Source organism: Anabas testudineus, chromosome 19 (genome assembly GCF_900324465.2).
Source record: "Anabas testudineus chromosome 19, fAnaTes1.2, whole genome shotgun sequence".
Classification (NCBI taxonomy): Eukaryota; Metazoa; Chordata; class Actinopteri; order Anabantiformes; family Anabantidae; genus Anabas; species Anabas testudineus.
This window is the reverse complement of record NC_046628.1, coordinates 5712117-5732129: the sequence shown is the minus strand read 5'-3', so window position 1 is coordinate 5732129 and position 20013 is coordinate 5712117. Positions and strand designations below refer to the sequence as shown.

General features: G+C 42.6%; 2 protein-coding genes across 2 annotated transcripts; one reads left to right on the top strand and one right to left on the bottom strand.

Annotated features, from left to right (window-relative positions):
• The first annotated feature begins 835 nt into the window (after positions 1–835).
• On the top strand, positions 836–4710 carry maff (v-maf avian musculoaponeurotic fibrosarcoma oncogene homolog F). The gene is given in 4 exon segments (XM_026351665.1): positions 836–935; positions 3915–3993; positions 4118–4384; positions 4386–4710. Coding segments are annotated over 4 exon segments (612 nt in total). The 5' UTR covers positions 836–846; the 3' UTR covers positions 4563–4710.
• Positions 4711–7913: 3203 nt separating this feature from the next.
• Positions 7914–19408, bottom strand: tmem184ba (transmembrane protein 184ba). Its single transcript, XM_026351758.1, has 10 exons — positions 19091–19408; positions 18958–19008; positions 17448–17681; positions 16343–16508; positions 12869–12959; positions 12515–12682; positions 12083–12252; positions 11773–11967; positions 10390–10907; positions 7914–9858 (listed from the first exon to the last, which is right to left on the bottom strand). The coding sequence occupies exons 3-9, from the start codon at positions 17679–17681 to the stop codon at positions 10678–10680; spliced, it is 1254 nt and encodes a 417-aa protein (XP_026207543.1). The 5' UTR covers positions 18958–19008; positions 19091–19408; the 3' UTR covers positions 7914–9858; positions 10390–10677.
• Positions 19409–20013: the final 605 nt, after the last annotated feature.

The following is a 20013-nucleotide window of genomic DNA, read 5'->3' as shown; positions in this document are numbered from 1 at the left end:
TAAGACACACTAAAAAGGATAAGCACTATCTGAGTAATAACCAAGGTAAAAAGGGATATCAAACAAAACATTAAAATAAAGAAAAGTTTAAAGTATAATAATAGTAGTAAATAATGGTAATAATAATAATATTGTTATTAACATTAAAATATATACAGTATAGTATACAGTATTTACATTGCAGAAGTGTCTGGACGTTTCATATTTGTAACTGATAATAAAACACAAGTGTACTCTACACTACAAGTAGAAGTATCATTTCAAATATTTTAAACACTATTGAATGCTGTTGATAACACCAATGTAGCAGTCTAGCCAAGATTTGTACTGCAAATAGTTAAAGTTACATACAGAGAAAATAAGTAATTTAAAACATAAATAAATCAATGAAAAAATAATAATAAAATGGACATTTTGAGTGCATCAAAATTGTAAAGTAAATGTACTTTTCCTTTATGTGTTTCACTTATTATTAATTTCACTGGAAGCTACAGAGGCTCAGAGGAAATGTAAATATCCAGCTATATACAAAACGAACATAGTCAGCACTATTCCAGCACCACAGACACTTCTACGCAGGAGCATGTGCAGTGAAATCAACCTTGATTTTCCAACATTGTCATCATTTGGCCGCTCACATTAGACAGTGTCAGTAAAAGGGTGACGTTTATCCCTTTCCAAAGAGGCTTTCCTTGCTGGGAACAGAGAAGTGTCGGAGGTCGTGGATAAACTTCCTGGGATGCAGGGATTCCTTGTTTACATCCTCCCGGAGTACACCGTGGGGGCGGGGTTGGCTCCGCCCTCATTCTTTACGCCTGACGTCATTGTCGCTAGTGTTTTTTATGAATGAAAGAATCCAACCTCAGAGAGCAGCGGAGTAATTCCGGGAAAAGGCGGACTGACATTTTGTCGCCAGAGTTGCCTCGATCAAGCAGGTAAATATTTCTTTTATATAATACCAAACGTTACAATATAGAGCAGGAATCCATCTTTGGGACCCGAACACCAGAGACGTGGTATCGGTCGGACAGTGGCCGCCGAGCGAGCAGGCAGATGTTCGCTTTACTCGCTTTAGCTCGTCACAAGCCGTTGACGGTAGGTGCTAACTGTTAACAGTACTAGCATGTTGGAGATGATGCGGACAATTTGGCCCCGCTCTTCTTATTTAAGCCTCTATACTCGTAGTATTTGACAGCCACAGTGTCTGCGCGCTTCTTTTTTCTATCTGTGTGCGTGGACGCGGTTTAAATGGATTATTTCAAGTGTTATTCAAATGGATGTCGAAGCCACTCGTGATGGCTGTTTACTACTACAGCAGCAGCAGCAGCAGCAGCGCCGTCACCCGGAGCTGAAGCTGCTCCTCTCTCCCTGTAAGGATATACTGGCGGATTGTGGAAGGAGAAACAAGGACAAAATACAGTTTCCGCGTTTAGCTATTTGTTATGTAGCCATTTAATGGCGAGGCTCGTTGAAGGGGAGACGCCGCGGCAGTGGTAGCTGCCAGTCGGCGGTGCTGCGTTCACTTGTTGAGCTCCACTTTGGTGGCATTTGCTTTAAACGTGCCCGTAAAGATGGGGCTTCGAAAAGTTCAAATGTGGATTTGTGTGTGCTGTTTGGACACGTCCGTGGTCACAGCTTGGCTGCTCGGGGGTTTGGACAGACCGGCAGTCTTGGCGGAGCTCAGCAAACGGTTTATTGCTGAATCACCCTGACTTTACGAAACGGCGGTCTCATCGGTTTACAGTCCGCCGGCTGGTTGGACAACCGCTTGCTGCAACCTCCACTTCCCACGCCTTTCGGGAAATGGAGTTTATTGTGATCAGACACATTATTATAACAGGTGTTTGATTTGGCACACGCGTCTGGACCCGCATGTGTCGTTAAGACGCATTGGTGTTATGGGCTCCAGGTTTACGCAGTAGAAAACAGCCCTTTCAGAGGAAATGTGACTCTTCTTTTTGAAAAGTTAAATTGTTGTTTCTTTCCTTATATGAATCCACTTTTCCTGTGTGTGTGTGTGTGTGTGTGTGTGTGTGTGTGAGAATTTTTAGTAGAGAAGTGTTGAAGCCTAGAAAAAAAAGCCAAAACAGAAGGTCATTGAAGGAGACTTTCATGTAACAACAGCTCACTTCTGCTATGAAATGAAAACGAAAACGCTTCATTTATAGTGTCTGTAGCTGTGTTTTAAAATGATTTGGATGATTCAGCGAATAGCATTCATAATATAATTGAACAATCCACATTCAATTGCTCAAAAGTCGTCAATACTTGGGTAACAACACCGTATTTCCTTATTTAGTTTCTTTCACTACGCTGCTTTCCAAATAAAGATCATGCCCCCCACATTCAAGATCCTAAAGTATTTCTATAAAAGGGCAAAAGATATGTTATAGATCATAAATATACCTCATAATCAAAGACTGAAATCAGGAAGTGTAATAGTGTAAAAGTAATTCAACTGCCCCTTGACCTGGGGGCAGACCGGGGTTCCAATCCCAGCTGTGACCCTCCTCCAGTAGGGCTCCTTTGCCAAGACCTCCTCACACTGACCCTGTGAAATCGCTTTTGATAAAAGCGTTTAGTGATAAATGTCTAAATGTAAATCATTCTCTAAGTGGTATTTGGCTCATAACAGAAGCTGCCAAAAGGTCAACAGCAACCTCAAAGCAACCACGGGCTGCGTCTGGCCGTATGCCATCTTGCTGGTTCACTTTTTTTTTTTTTTTTTTTTAAACATTTTTCTTTCTCTTCTTCTGAGGTAAAGAAGTGTAGAGTACAAGTGACTAAATGAAAGCCCACTCACTTCGTCAAAGAAAATCCAGTGTTCCAATAGATATGAAAGTGAACGTATTTGCTCTCCAAAAGCTACACGGGAAAACACCCTGTGGTTTGATGATGTCAAGGTTGAACTTGTTGGTCTTCATTACATTTTAATGTCAAAACATTTTTTTTTTACCTAAATAGCAAACATACCCTGGAGACTTTTCTATCCTGTGAGGACAGAGGTGAAACAAAAGCAGCAAAAAAACAAAACAAAAAAAAAAAAAACAGAGTGTGCAGAGTCATTTTATCAACATCTGAAGCCAACAGCCAAATCAACCGAGAAATGACTAAGGGAAAAAAAGACAGTGTACGTTGGCCCACTTAGAGGTTGGACTTTAATCCCACACAGCAACGTTTGTGAGCTGACCTTAAGAGGAGTGTAGGAAGTCCCCACACTGCCTGTGTGAACCGTTCAGCAGGGAGAATGACACAAACTTTCTGCATACAGTGGAGTTAAGGCAGTACAGACGTAAACACAGCTTGACCCAAGCATGACTTTTTAGTTCTGTACGTGTCTACCTTACATTTAGTTTATTCAAAATGCATTTACAAAAAAAAACACCTGCACATTTTGGCTTCAAGTCAGTGCCTGTTATAATGTAGTCGTATTATATTTTAGTTTAAAAGCAGATTAAATTACTGATAGTTTAACAAGAGAGAGAGAGAGAGAGAGAGAGAGAATCCCACAAAAGCAGTTGTTTGTTCTTAGACTTTTGCACAATGAGATTGTTGGTGCTGTGTTGACAAGAGGAAGTGTTGAGGGGATTGGTTAGGACACCTGCTTTGAGCAACCAGAGAGCAGAGACATGATAACTTCCTCCTCACTATTCCAGCTAACAGAAACGGGCATGTCACTTTCAAAACCTCCTCTTCCTTTCATATCAAGCCGCAGGGTTTAATGAAAGAGCGCGTTTGGAGAAGCATGAGAGATCTGCGGGTTCTCCTTTTTCTTTAGCGTGCATGACTGACTGTCTTGTGAGCGCATGGTGAATGGCCAGATATGGACCAAAATGGCACAAAGTTGTGAGTCACATGTGATAACACACATATTTATTGGGTGTGCGTATGTGTGTGTGTTTCTGCCCTTCCAGAGTGACTATATCTGTGTTGACTCGGAGGAAAACTGAAGACAGTTGGATCATGACGGAAAGAAGCAGCAAGGCCCTGAAGGTAACAAACAGCCTGAAGGAAGCAGCTCACTTTTATCTTAAGGAAAAAGTCAAACTGTTTTTACTGTAGGGAACTCTGCGTTGTTTTCTTCATCCTGACGTCCTCTCTCTTCTCTTGTCTTCAGGTGAAGCAGGAATGTGGCGAGAACGTGCCCTTCCTGTCGGACAGTGAGCTCATGTCCCTTTCAGTCAGGGAGCTGAACCTCCACCTGCGCGGCCTGCCCCGCGATGAGATCCAGAAGCTGAAGCAGCGCCGGCGCACCTTGAAGAACCGGGGCTACGCCGCCAGCTGCCGGGTCAAACGGGTCTCCCAGCGCGAGGCCCTGGAGCAACAGAAGATGGAGCTTCAGAGGGAGGTGGATAGGCTCGGAGCAGAGAACGCCGGCATGAGGAAAAGAGCTGGAGGGGCTCGGCGCACGCTTGGCTGCCCTCCAGAGATTCGCCAGGGGTCTAGAAGCTGGAGGGGGCAACCTGCTGGCTACAGCCCCGCGCCTCAACACCGCTTCAGTCATCACCATCGTCAAGAGCCCACCACAGCCTCAACCACAGAGAGAACAAGAGCCGTCCTAGAAGGAGCTGCTGGAACCAGACTGGGGAGAGGGACGCACAAACTGCAATGCAAACACACTCACCTGCAGGCATACATATACTACACACACACACGCACGCACGCACGCACCGGAGAACAGGAAGAAGATATTAGTAGGAAAATACTAAACACTTGTCTGCATCAACTGCTCGTTCACATTATGATACAGCGGAGTAATTCAGTCCTGTGTGCCACAGTGTTGACAGAGTGGTGTGTAATGTCACCACACATACAACAGCTGCGTTATGGTGGAGGCGTCCTCTGCTTAATGCCACAGCTTAGTCGCCTGACGTTTAGTGAAATGCATTTGTTTAGAGCTGTGTTCAGAAAAAAAATGTAATGTGAACAAGGGGTTGAGCACTGACTCGCACACAGACATGCACGAAATCCTCACACTCTTTCCCCCGAATTGCACGGGGAGCAGACGCCGACCAACTGGACTCTGACTGAAGCCAGACGAACCCACCCCGAGTTACTGTACACCTCCACCCCTCAACAGACCCAGAGCTTTTCTCTGCTTCAATTTACGGCACCCAACCAACAGCCAAATGTCAGGGTGGATGAACGTGCAGGTTCCTTTACAGACTCGGCATTCCTCGTACAGTTGCAGTGTGAGGTTATTGTCTTCTTCTCACAGCAGGCGAGGATCACGTGTCTCTACTACCATGCAAGGATCCCAAAGCACGAATCACTTTGGAGATTCTCAACCCTGGTGTCACTTGATATGCTGGCAGGTCGTGGGATATTTTCTAGACAAAGATGTGTAGTTTTTTGTTTAAAGGGTAGCTTCACTGATGTTTCAGCTTGTTTCCTGTGGCTCCGGTCTGGGGAGTACATCTACATGAATGGTATTAAACGTCCCTGTGCCTTCCCTATCTGAAGACACACCTCTGATTCTAGCTAAAACTCCCCTAGATGTTAGAGGGAGCATGCTGAAAATCTTTGCAGTCACCCTTTAATGGTTTGCATCAATCTGGATACTTGGCATAGTTTTCAGTGTGTCACACTCAAACTGATTTGACAGTTCTCTAATTGCTCAGATAATGCGGATTTGGGATTGTGGGAGCTAAAATTGCACAGTCCAGGAAAAGGTTGGAGGAAAAAACAGTGTTTGTGAATCATAAATTCCTTCAAGCTGCTCACTCAGTCAATGCTTCCTACCGACTCATCCCCTCTGTATGAGGGGAAAGTAGTTCTGTTCTGCTTGTGTACACATTTCTCACGTTAACGCAGTGCCTTCAGCGTTTGTACGAGTTGAAAGAATGCAAATCTAAGAGGGGGAGGGAAAGGTTAAAACCAATCTGTAATCCCAGTTTCTTGTCGCACACTTCTCTGGTTTCTCCTTCTTTAACTGAGCGATAATCCCACATTTCCCATTTCACAGTCCCTACTGTGCAGTGACTCTGCTGCAGTCTGCTGTGGCTTCCTTTTTCATATCTGCCTCCCAACAACAGATGTTGGTCATTTTGCTAAAAGTATGGCAAAGCAGGGTCGCATCTGGTAGGAATTACACTCACGTCGATGCAAATCCTCTGCATACATTCCTGTTTTGTGTTTTTTTTTTTTCTGTTAATGTTAGTATGTGCCGTTGAGAGACAAAAATGTTGGGTGACATTTATCAGAGATATATTCTATATTTTATTTGTATTTAAAGGTAGATATTATGAAAAGACAAGCTAACAAGTGCTGTGATGTTCTACATTTTTTCAGAAGTACTTACTTATGAGTAGTCGGGGGGGGGATATTCTCATGTCTAATTATTGTGTTGTGTGGCGACGACGATTACTTCACAGTTTGTTAATTATTAGCAGTGTAGAAATATGCTCAAAGCCAATGGCCATATTGCTGTATGATGATTTTTTATGTGTGTGCGTTTATTGTTTTTTGTTTGTTTTGTTTTGTTTGTTTTTTTGGCATGTTTGTACTGGCTTGTCACGGTGGATCATCGGAGGGATTTTATTTTTCTATGGATTTGTACATGTGTGGACAAATTAAGGTCACTTTTGAATTGGCAGGGTGAGGCAGAAACGGGGGACGTTAAAGAAAAGCAGGTGAGCGGAGACGAGAGGGAGAGAAGGAAGTTGAGGAGATGTTGGATGATGGAGAAAGCAAGTAGGAAAGGTGGACTGGGAATAGAAGGTGGGGGGAAAAGGTGGTGCTTTATTCACTTGAAAACCTCCATCAGTCCAGGAGGCCTGTTTGAGTCAAGACGTGCACAAACGGGCCTGGATGTCATGGAGTCTAGGCCACTGAATAGTGCTAGCAATATCATTTATAAGCAGGCATTGTAACACATTAGAGTGTGTTGACAAATAACTCCTAAAGACATGAGGCATATATTTAGCTATATGAATATCAGTGTGACAAAGCATTTATTCTCGATATTTTAACGTCTGTCAAATTGTGCTGGATGTTTTGTAATACTTGCAAAACAAAAATGGTCTTTGTATTTATTATATGTACTGTATTTTTTCTATGGTGAAAATTTAAGTACATTGTCTATTTTATATATTAATTATAATAAATGTTGTACATATTGTACATAAAATGGCGTGTTTGTCGTTGTCAGGAGTAGGGAGTGGATGTCCAGGACGTGTTTTTATTTATCACTTAATTATCACTGCTGATCAGAGGAGGAAATAATTATTCATCTCTTTTGTCTTCATATTTTTTTTTTATCTGTTGCAACATAATTTGCTGACTCAGGTACACCTGCACATTGTTCATGTTTACTTCAGCTGCTCTGCTAAACCCCTGAGGTTCTGCTGTGAACGTCAGGGGTATTTCAGCTGTGGCCCGGTGCTTGTTTTCGCTGTGTTTTCACATTCTGCAGTACTTGCCATGACATTGAAGTGTAACGATTCAGTTCGTTTTAATCTTTGATACTTTCTCTTTGATAGTAGAATACCAGTAACATTTCCTTGTTTCATTTTGTACAGAGCTATTAAATAGTTTTAGAACATGGTTGTGTTAATTTTTGGCATGAAATGCATTTGTACACTCTTTTCAAATAGCACGGGAGGACAACTTGAGATCTAAATATAAAATTAAAGTTGTGCACAGTGTACCAAGAGAATATAATGAGAACAGAAACCTGATAGTTCAGCTGGCAGAGCAATCTTCTGTAAACCGCAGGGTCAGTGGTTCGAGGCCTGGCCACATATTGAGGTTTCCTTTGACAAGACAGCGAAATCATGAAAACGAAATTTTGTGTTTAAAAAAAAAAAAAAAAAAGAGGTGCAATGGAAAGCACCCACAAGATGAATCATAACATGAATCAGACATAACGCACATTAAATAAAAAAAAAAACACTTAAATACGGGGGGGTTAACTTAAATACGTTTTATTTCTGTCAATATTTATATATTTGACTTAAAATAGTATCATGAACAGCTTTAAAATGTACAAAGCATTAATAATGCTCCAGAAATGGAGTCAGTCACTGAAATATAAAGTTAAAATACAAAACTAGTTCTCTGTTTCTCTTGAGCTCAACCTTTACACAATATATGACTATTTCAACGTACATCAATGTGTTCCTCCTTTAGACAGTACAGTAACTTCTCAGCAATAAATACGTCTGATAAGAACGTTGAACATGTAACCAAATACAGAATACAAGAGTGTATGAGAGTGTCTTTAGAAAAGTGAATTATGGCATTCACAGGGCAGTAAGATTCATACACTGTCTACTTTGTATTTAAATTGTTAATTGAATTAATGCCTTGCAAGGTAAACCTCCTTTTAGAGCAGCAACGCACAACATTTTAGATATTTAAAGAAGCAAACTAACACATGTAAACATATAAATACCGAGGCTAAAGTTCTCAGGTTCACCTGCTGCAGCATGACGCTCAGTCACGGTAGAAAAATAATAATAATCCGTTTGGAACGCATGCCAACACAACTACCCAGACAGCCTTCAGAAATGTCTAAAAATAGCTGACTGTGCACAGACGTGGCTTCTCTCCTATTTAAAACTACTATTATTGCAGGCAGAAGTAGAAATAAAAAGAACCGTTACCACCGTCTGAGGCTGCGGCTGGCTTCTATTTTCTGATGACAAAGACACACAGTGATGAGAAAATTAAACAGAACCTAAGGCAAAGCTTTTTTTTTTTTCTCCTTTCTGTAAAATTTGCACCAAGTTTGCAAAGTGTCTCCCTACGTGTCCTCCCCATAGGCCCCTCTGGTGTTCACAGAGAGCTACAGCAGAGAAGTGAAAGCAGTTACAGTAAACATGTCAGCAGACTAGGTATGATTCACTCACATGACTCATGAACTCCAGTTGTGAGTTAAAAAATAACCAGTGCTGACTGTGGTGAGATGAAATCAAACAACAACAACAACAAAAAAAAAGACTGGCTGGAAGGACAGCACAGCATTCAAGTCAAAGAAATGGAACATGAAGTTTATTATTTTTAGCCTTTCCTACCTTGTTTTTGTTTTGTTTTCTGTAAAAGACAATGGGAACCACTAAGGAACATAAACAGAGCAACGGTTTGATTCCCATCACAGAGCTCCTCTGCTGAGAACAAGTGTCTAAAGTTAGTGTTAACCTATATTCCCTCAGTCTCGTTAACCCACATCGCGGCCCGCAGAGGTCTACTGTCTGAGTGGACCAGCTCCAGCTTTAATCCCAGCCGTTCAAATAATGCTCCAATTACACCAGTGTAATCCTGGCCTACTCTCCTGCTGCTGCTGCTTCCCTTCACTCTTGCTGCTCACTGCAGCAGATGCAGTGTATAATCTATAATCTGCTCGCCCTCACTCTCATCCGCTTCACCAATATCAATAGCAGCATTGATTCATACAACTGGTCTCAACTCTCGTTTCTATCATGGTTTCCCTTTAACTATCAGCCCACACTGCAGCAAAGCATGTCCCTTAAAATCCCACACTACATCAGGGTGCTATATCTGCCAGCCTCTACTTCAAGCAACATAATGTATTTACAGGCCAATAGATTTCTCACATTCAAATCAAACATCAAAACATAGAAAACTTATATTATATATTTTCCATTTTTCGTCACAAAAAAAAAAACATTTGCAGGATTTTCACAAAGCAACAACCATGAAAAAACAAGTCAACGATCATCTCTAAACACCAGAACCAGAACTACAAAAACAAATCCAGCAGGCCAAACACGGTGCCTCTGAGAAACGTGACTGAGTTGAAATGTGGCATTAAGCTTCCGTCGAAGCCAGAAAATGTTCACTCAAGTCAAGTATGATTCCAAATATACACGGGGTGACTCACAAACTTTCCAAAAACTGACACAAGGCTACCTGCATTGTGGACGACCCCACCCACCCCTCACACCCAATCTTCACACTTCTGCCATCAGGGAAGAGGTTCCGGAGCATTCGGGCCCTCACAACCAGACTTTTGAACAGTTTCTTCCCCCAAGCCATCAGGCTCCTCAACACACACACAACAAACTGAACTGAGCACACATACTCGCTAGATTCGACATGTTTCCATCCTTCAATTGTAAATTGTATTCATTTCCGCTACTGGTTGCTGCTGTTTTGTGTTTTGTGTTCTGTTTTTGCACTGTCTTCTGACGTCTGTCTGCACTTTTTCCTTGTGTTCTTGCACTGTTTGCACTAGGTTGCACAGGATGCACTTTATGTGTTTTGCTAGGACAACTTAGCAGTCCTCAGCCCCATGTTTGTCTTGTTGCCGTTTTATGTAGCACCATGGTTCTGGAGAAACGTTGTCTCATTTCACTATGTACTGCTTCAGCTATATGTGGTTGGAATGACAATAAAGCTTCTTGACTTGACTTGACTTGACTTGACTTGACACAACCCTCTTTATTTTCTGGCCAGTGGATTTAACACCAAATCAGCTCAGAGTGTTCCCACCAATTAAGATGCTTGGGAAATGTGGGTGCAGACGTGTTTACGCAGGAAGGTCCTCGCTTTCGTGCTCGAGTCTCAAAAACAGGAACAACAAACAACTCTCTAATCATTCACAGTTTAAAAAGGACCGGCTGCACGGGAGGATTTAGTAACATCCACCATTGAAACACACTGAATAAGATTCAGCTGTGCTAAGAGGGGAGTCTCCCTGTGGTGTTTCCAGCTCTAGAATTCATCATCGGAGCTGAGCAGGAGCGTCTTCTCTGTGTCTCCATGGGCACCGACAGCGCTGTGGGCGCGGGACGCAGGCGGAGGGGCCCCCTGCTCCAGAGTGGACTGCTGGGTGTACTGCTGATAGGCTGGGGAAAAGTTGTGGATGGCATCTTGGACCATGTCACCTGGATTCATGGTCTCCTTCAGGCTGCTGGAAATGCTTTTCATAGGGGCACAGCGACCTGGAAAAAAGAGAGAGAGAGTGTGTAATGGGTTAAAGGAAGAGATAAAAGACAACTGAAAGACCGTATGAATGTATAGGTGTGATTTAGTAGAAAAGAAAAAGTAGAAAATAGGAAAACATTAATGTAAGTTGGTGACTGGTTAAAGATGTGGGAGAAAAAACACTGAGAAGAGGTGAAAGGAAGAGAATATATGAATGACATAAGGTGGGGTGGGAGGTGAAGAAGGCAGGATGAGAAGCAAGGAAAAAACAGAGGAGAAGAGAAGTGATTTATTAAAGGAAGAGGGAGAAGATGGTAAATGAAGTGGTAAATGGAGCATCAGTGATTTAGAGGAGGAGGTTAAACAGTGAGACAAAAGGAGGGAATGAGTGAGGGAGAAATGGGGGACAGGAAGAATTCTGCAAAGACGGTGGATTTAGGAGGGAGGAGAGAAAGAGTGCACACAAAAAGACACACAAACAACAGAAAGACAGAAACAAACTATTTATTATCGAGACTGTGGAGTAAACATGATCAGGATTGAACCTACCAAACTCTCCGTATGTAGGAACAGGTCCTTTTATGGCGCAGCAGGGAAGAAAAGACAGAGATAAAGATGTGCAGGAGGTGTAAGAAAGGAGAACAGGACCCATTTGGTGTCAAGAACATGTGAGCGATGAGGAGGAGGAGGGTGCACAAAGTTAGAGGCGAAAGATAAAGGGAAGGAAAAGAAGAGAAAGGGAGAGACAGTAAATAAAGGAGCAGATGGATTAAGATTCCAAAATGAAAGCAAAGGAAGAAGAAAATCTGCAAACAGCAATAGAATAAAGAAGAAAACAGCATGTAATAAGTGTCACTGTCAATACTCTCCGCTCTTTCTCACCTTGTGAGTCAAGGCTTTTGTCCATGTAGACTCTGTATGTGAAAGCGTGTCGCAGAGCCAGAGCTGCGAAAAACATCTCGATGCAAATGATGAAGTTCTGGTAACCAGCAGCGACTGTGCCCTCGCCAACAGACACCTCCAAGGAGTTGATCTGAGGGATGGCCCCGCACTTCTCCAGGATGGCCAGCAACATGCCTAATCACAAAAAAAAAAAAAAAACAACAATGAAGAAATAGGACAGGGTGTCACGAAATGAACCATCTTCACAGTAATATCAGACGTGTTTCGGTTTTAATACCAGCTCTCATACCTTGCCAGAAGGAGAGGAAGATGACCGACTTCACCATGAAGAATTTAAGAATGGGGCTGTAAGGACTGAGCAGCTCCCGTGTGGCAAAGTAAAAGAGGAAGAGGGCATACAGAGACAGGCTAACGGAGATGTTGTAGATGATGGTTACGTACAGGTAACCACTGGCAACACTGTGGAGACAGAGATAGATGACCATGGGTCATCAGAAACTGGTTCTGTGATGATTATCTACTGATGTAGGTCATGCACAAAAGCCTACATTTCCCATTTGAGATTAAAGTTCTATACCCAAACGTTAAGGGAGGGGAGAGGAGTCATCCAGAAACTCTTCTTTCAAACTGCTAAATCTATTTAGCCAGAATTCAACGCTCACTTCCAGCTCCTCTAATAGCAGCTGGTAGATCTTCTCCATCTCCTGTTCGCAGCACTTACTTGAAGTCTCCGTCCTTGTATTTCCCGTAGGCCTGGAGGATCACTGTGATGACAGCCATAAGAGGTTTGACTACACAGAACTGCAGAGTGGCCTGTTTACAGAACCGCAGGAAGCTGATGGAGTAGGCCTTTCCCCTGAGACAGCAGGTACCATACATACAGCTGGACCTGATGGGACAAGAAGAAGGAGACTAATGCTTTAGGCTTTGTTCAGAGAGACTGCGTTTTAATGCAGCCCTGTGCGTTTAACGAACACTGAATGTTTTGCCTGATGTGGGGAATTCAGACATAAATGAATAAATTTTCTCAATTTAGACAATAAAGGAATTGTTATCTTGTTTAACTGGAACTCACTCGATGGGTTTTCCTCTGATCTCAGCCATGATGGCGCTCTCTCCCCCGAGGTACTCGTAGCACAGACTCAGGAAGTTGTAAATAACAAACGCTGGAGAGAAACAAGGAGAAATATGATTATTCAAGTTCATTTGTATTTATTTTAACAACTGCTTTAACCTTGGACAAGCAAGTAAGATATTTAAGAAGATATTACTTTACTTGTGTGGCAGGAATCAAAAATAGATAATGTATGTGGTTATAATTTATGTGTTAATGTGGTTATTTTAAATAACTTAAATCTGTATTGTTGATGGGGTTTTTTTTGTTGTTTTTTTTTTTACAACAGCCAATTTTGTGATCTTTTTATTATATATATTGTTCTTTACAAAGTCGCTGAATGTTTCATCCTGTAATAGACATGTGCTCTAAAACGTCTTGTGGAGACATGCTGTTGATGCCTCACTCACAAAACAGCCTGGCAGCTCTACACAGATATTTTTGATTATAAATATAAAACTTTTGAGCGAGGCTCAATTTCAGCGCTTCCTGCTTGATTATTAGGTTATGCATCATTCTTATTTATTGTAATCTCATAATGACTAATATCTCGAAATGGGGTTTGTATTAAATATGTACTTGGAAACTTTGCACAACTGGAGCTTCAAGTGGCAACGAGAAGTAACAGTGAGAAAAATATTTAAACTGCAATACCACAAACTAAATTCAGCAGTATGATTCATCCAGTCACCCGCAGACCCCCACCCTCAACAATCACACAAGCACAAAACACATCATTTCCTGTCACTCTTGATCTGACATTTCCAACAAAACATATTGTGTTATTTTTATGTGATGTTCTGTATCGACTGTAGTTCAATAAATAGCTGCTCGCCGCGCCTGGTACAGATGCAGAGTGCTAAATGTATATTATTTCAGTTGGTCAATAACACGTCAGTTCACACCAAAAGTTTCAAAAACTGTACTAAGGGATGGCTGCAAAGTGCCAGTGTCAGTTTTTCTAAACAGGAAGCACAACCTGGTGGTTATAGAGTCGACAAGAATATTCCTGAAATTGTTTAGGGCAAGAAAGGAAGCTGTCGTCCTAAAGCAGCTGTGACCTGGATCAGATACCTGCAATATTTATATCTGCCCTAAAGCTGAACTCTGATTCAGATTATGACTGATGGCATCAAACTCACAGTCAGAGTCAGAGTGGAACGTCTCAGATGTAATATCCATAAATACATCCATGTGTGTCCCTCAAAACTTTTCTTATCTTCTCTTCCCCTCACTGTGCGGAATCATCTTCATGTCTAGAGAGTGGTTCTCACGTGGACGGGAGACCAAAACTTCAACACACACACACACACACACACACACACACACACACACACACACACACACACACACACACACACACACACACACACACTGACAGAGAGGCTGTGTTTGATAACTGGGCATGTGAGATAAAATATGTCGAGCATGACGGGTGTGTATCAGTTAGCTGTGAAAAGATAAATCATGGGTGTGTGCCGTGGTGTGTGTGTAGTGAAAGCGTTGGTGTGTTGCAGTGTTGTGTCAGACCTCAGCTGTGCAGCTGGAAAGATTCTTGTAACATCAGCTCTCCCCAGCTGAGTTATTATATCCTCATTTCTCCCTCTGACTTTACCTCTACTCTACGCCATCCACCTACACACAGATACTACAACTTAATTACTGTCTTCCCTACAGTCTCATGTCCGACGTCACACTCCTGTCAAACAATGCCTGAGTAATAACATGCCATACATGCCAGTTCCACAGATTCAAACACAACAGCACAGAGTTCAGTGATGAGAACTGCTTCTCTGCGTAGCTGTGCCTGCGTCTCAGCTGTTTCCCATTTTGCTCCTTCACTTCTCCCCCGTCAGCACTGTTCGTTGTCACAGTGATACAGTAAGCCCACACACAGCGAGAATGGGAACTTTGCTGTGAGGTTGGTTGAGAGAAACTCATTATCTGATGCAGTCTTTCTGGCTGACGGGGAAGATTTGTGAGAGCAATTGCCATGCAACAGGTCGGCCAGCCTTTCTGAAGAAAAGGGCTGAGCAGCATTGTGGGAAGGAGAAGGGAGGCACAGAGACAGGAGAAGTGGCAGAGGAGGAGAGAACAAGAAGTGAAAAAGGATGAAACATAGGTGGTGGTTTGTGGGGGGCAGGGAATGGATGAAAGATGACGCTAAGGAAGGAGTAGGAGTAGGAGTAGGAGAAGGGACACCATATGTCTGAGGGAGTGATATGACAAACTGAGCACTGACGGAACTTCCTGCCAAAAGCAGAGTCATACACAGAGCACCTCCAGTCCATATTTGAATGTGTGTGACGACATCTGTTAGCAGAAACAGGAAGTGACGCCTGAGCTGAGTGACACAGTGAGAGGACTATTTTTATCCTGAACGTCACAAGTGACTGGAGATGTGGAGCAGAGGCAGTCAGCTGCCTTTAACTGCTTCTGCCAATTTATGAATAGTCAGAGTTTCATTGCATCAGGCAGCATTTGTTGTGTTTGCATCTCCTATCTATTAGGAAAACTAACAGCTCGCCTTGTACTCAACTTTTCTGACCTGACAAAAATAGGAAAAACAGTTTCCATATAGTTATAGAAAACGTCCAGCTTCATCTGTGTTTACGTACATTCTGCTGAATTCTCCTCATAACAAAAATACATTTCTATTTCTGTGATATACATACACAGCAGATACGACTCGTTTCTAGAGTGGTCTCATTTTATTTACCTAATGATTTGAGAATGAATGAAGAATGAATTACGGACTAGACTCAGGGACCATATCAATTATAACTATCCCCAGCATTCTTCAAAGTTCTATATAGGCTCATATCAAGCATCTAAGTAAAAAAGAAGTATACAGCATTTTCTATGAAGTTATTGTGGTACGGCCGATATTGTTTAATAAAGTTTCTTAAACAATCTTATCTTTATATCTACTAAAAGACACTTTTGCAAACAGGTAATTACAGCTTCTGTCCACAACAGAAAAGGCGGGAATCTAATCTGGGTGAGAAGGTACTTAAATATTTACCATGTGGGTGGAATAATCTGTTAAGGATAGTCAGACTGTTCTGTACATCTCCAATCTGAATTATCATAATGTGTTTCAACAATTCAACTGGAAAACTTGCCCACCATGAGGTGGAAAGGATTTCATCAGTAACTTCTATCCATTTCTTTACATGGCAATGTCAGCATTATTTTAAGTGTACGTAATGTGGAGTGGTTGGATGTTGTTTTTCATGCACCCATAAATCGCTTCTAAAATTGCAGTGCAACAAGCAATCCTTAGGCAGGAGCTGTACGTGTGCACTGTACTTGAAAAGTAAATAAATGTTTTGCCTCTGCCATGGTCTGAAATTAGCAGTGTTAACAATACTGAAACATCACTGCAAGTCACCCAACCAGCACCACAGGACAAAGACAAGATCATGTCCTTACCCTCATAGCAGTCCCTGACGGTGTCAAAATACACATAGTACTGGTCGTTGGTGAAGAAGAGAAGACTTAACCAGGAGTCGAATGCATATATAGGAACGATGAAGAGGATCCTCACAATGTGGCGCTGCTCCCTTGGTGCACTGTAGAAACGTAGGTGCATATAGATCTGGGGCAGACAGAGGAAACAACATTTTAAAATTTGACTCGGCCATGAGATCCTGACCAGACAGAGCATTTTTTGTAGGTTGCGTAATATAAGATGCATCGCACTGCTCTTTTTGCTTAAGTATATATACTTCATTTAAAAAAGAGAAGCTTGCTGCAACCTTTTTTACTGTTACTAAGCAACCACTCAATCAGTGTTGCTTGGCTAATAGCTATTTAAACATTTATACAAAAATTCAGCATTTATCGAAAAATCTCCATTAGAAGTGCAGTTGCAAAACATGGAAGGTGTGTAAAGTGGGAAAACACAAGGATCTTAGCAATGCAAAACACTTCAGTCTCAAGCTGCTCCAAGCTAGTAAAGAGCGCTCTGTCTAATCAGATGGAGCAAGGAAAGCTCCTTCCCAGTTGATTCTGTAGGTTTACATCAATAGACCTACAGTATTTAAAATAGGCTGAGTGCTGTTGAAGCTGGAAGAGAGTTTTTAACTTTAAAAACAACAGCTTCTACTGAATGAATCTCAACTCTAGAGTCATTCGGCCTTCTGATTTTCTTTCTTTCAGCTGGATTTCATACAGTGCTTTTCGTCCACCTGGATCAAGTTCACCTTTGTAAATGGGCATGTGTGTTTGTGCGTATTCATGTTTCACATAACAAACACCTCCAGAGGGTTTGTTGCCAAGCAACCGCTGTTCTTGTCTGTGTGTTTGTGTTTGTGCAGGATCACATCACATGTGCATTAAACCACACAGACACACCTGCCTTCCAATCCCAGCTTATCTATGTGAGAAGATACTTAAGAATCACCAGTCTGCTTAATCAAAACTCACCACCCGTGTCTCCAGTAAAGACAACTGTAACACCCTGTTGAAGTAGAACTAAAGACCTGAGGATTTACAGTGTACCATGTATTTCCTTATGCTGCTTAGAAGCTGTTACCTGGTGACAGGTGAGGATGAGTGCAGTCCACACAAAGAAGCCTGACACAGCCTGCGCCGCAGGAGTCATGAGAAAGATAGGCTGGTCTGGGCTCAGCAGTGGGGCTTCAGGGAGCCATGAAATATTGGGGCCCATCGGGGCTGCGGTGGGTGGTGGGCCGGGTGCAGCTACCAGAGGAGAGTCCTCCCCCAGCCTCTCTGAAAGAGGTACGTCTCGCCTCCACAGCCTCAACATCTGGAAGTGACACAAAGTGTGAGTGACTGTGTGACACAGTCCATAAAGTATGAACATTTACTTCCACTAGTAATCATCAACCAGATATATAGACCACACAATCAATGTTATCAATGTTATGTGTCATCAGAGATAGGAAGACAGAGACAAGGTCAACATTTCACTATGAGTCAAGAATGTGTGGAGCGTGTGAGCTTGATAGCATACTGCATTTTTCTAGTTCATCCTTTAGCTGAAAGGCTTTTTCAGGCTTCAACGACACTGAGAGCTTTCGCCTTGTCTTGTTAAACTGAGCTTGGGCGAGACAGAGACATTGATGGTGTAGAGCTGGAGGAGTGACTGTGATGCAAATGCACCCACACATAAATTCAGAAACGAATACATCAATGAAAAACATAAATAAAAGAATAAAAAGTTCTTAAAGTGGTCAGTCGCTGCGGAGTTCCCCTTCACTATGTCTCGCCTGCAGGGGTGCAGCGTGACAACTGAAAGGCACGAAGTGTAGAGACCAGCGAATAATGACAGGCTGCTATAATGCCACCCCAAACACACACAACACTAATTAGGTTAATGTCAAGTGATTCAATGTGGTGGTTCAATAAAATGAACTAGGCTCCTTTCTTATGTGAAATAGAGAGGCATTATGTGTGTGTGTGTGTGGAAAGTGAATGTGTAAGAGAAAGAGAGACAGACAGCAGGTCATTTGTATTGGTTTGCCAGGGATCAGCAGAGCCACATGTCAACAAAGACATAAAGGCATGACACACACACACACACACACACACACACACACACACACACACACACACACACACAGTGTGAACAGTGAAATGATGTTGTACTGGAGCAGAAAGGACATCTGTGTGTTCCTCTGGAAGGCAAAAAAGGTCACACACACACACACTCACACACACACACACACACACACTCACACAGAGGAATAATATATTAGAGAAGGGTCAGGAATAAAGGAAACCAACAGATGGAGAGGGGTGTTGGAGGGCAGACAGGGTGAGTTTATAATACTTAGCAGCCTATGTGATGATATGGGTGACAGCCAGACTGGATTATCACAGTATCTGAAGCTGCAACAACAACAACAACAACAACAACAACAACAACCTAAATAGTGGGGATTTCTAGAAAGCAACACTTCCCTCTTTATTCTAACGTGACTTTTGTGAGTTCATGACATTTGACTAAATAAGTTAAGATAATAAGAATGACATGATATATATGATAGGAACCCTACACTGCGAGCTTTTAAATCACTCACCTTTGCTAACAGTTAGCACCAACAGGTCACAGAGGAACTTGGATCGTGAACCTGGAACCGAAGAGGACAACCCTTTATTTAGTGTTTGCGTCAGAGAAAGGCATCTATAAACTGTGCAAGCGATTAGACTCACCTGGTGAACAGGGTGCTACTTTCAAATCCTCCTTAGCCTCGTCGGACAAACGCACGACCAGGAATAACCCAGAATCGGCCTTAATTCCCCCTCAGAGCCGCACCGCTGCTCCCCGGAGATCCATGTTGATGCCCCCGCACTCGCCGACCCCCAAAAACTCGCCTCTAAAGTTTCCCTTTCATGTCAAACAACTTGTAGGTGAATCTTCTGACAGTCGTGTGTGTCCATTTGCGGCGTGTGCCCTCGCAGTTTGTGGAGTTAAGGCAGTGAAGACGCTCGCTCCTCCGGGATCCTGCGTCTCCTCCCGTCTGACTTCAAACCGCCGCTGTCGGACCGACTGCGGAGCAGAACAGCCCCGCCCATCCCGCCAGGGGCCAGCCGGCTCAGCCAATCAGACTCCGAGTCACCCAGGAAGCCCGGGGGTTGTTCGATGGGCACCGCGCATGCGCGAGGCTATTCTTGACAGTGAAAACGTGGGGGACGCACAGAGGGATGAATGAAGATCCTACACTCTTGATTCATTAAGTGATTAGATAACAACTTCCTGTTCGGAACATATACATAGTTATACCCACATAGAACTAACTTTTTTAAGGATTTCCAATGCCAATCTGTGGATGGTTTTCAGAACCGTAGCACAGGTACTGCTAATAACATGGTAGTCAGGTGCCTTTATTATGCAGTGGTAGAAGGTGTTTTCATCTCATTCATCAAAGTTTCCTTAAGTTTTTTAAATTTTTTATCTTCAGTTGTGTTTCATGGGCTTCACCAGTGCATATCTCAGCTCCGCCGAGAGACTTTTAATCCACTGACACTGTAAGATGCAGTTAAAAGTTCAGTAAAAACTTGAATGTGTTCAAGGTTTGGACACGCAGAGAATGTATTTTCCTCACACACCATCACAGCAGGGAAAAAAGAAAATC

Excerpts from the sequence above, each read along its gene's own strand:
- tmem184ba (XM_026351758.1), bottom strand. The coding sequence starts at position 17,681 with ATGTTGAGGCTGTGGAGGCGAGACGTACCTCTTTCAGAGAGGCTGGGG. Across the intron at positions 16,509-17,447 it reads TCATCCTCACCTGTCACCAG|ATCTATATGCACCTACGTTT; the intron begins GTAACAGCTTCT and ends TGTCTGCCCCAG. Across the intron at positions 12,960-16,342 it reads CGTCAGGGACTGCTATGAGG|CGTTTGTTATTTACAACTTC; the intron begins GTAAGGACATGA and ends GTTTCTCTCCAG.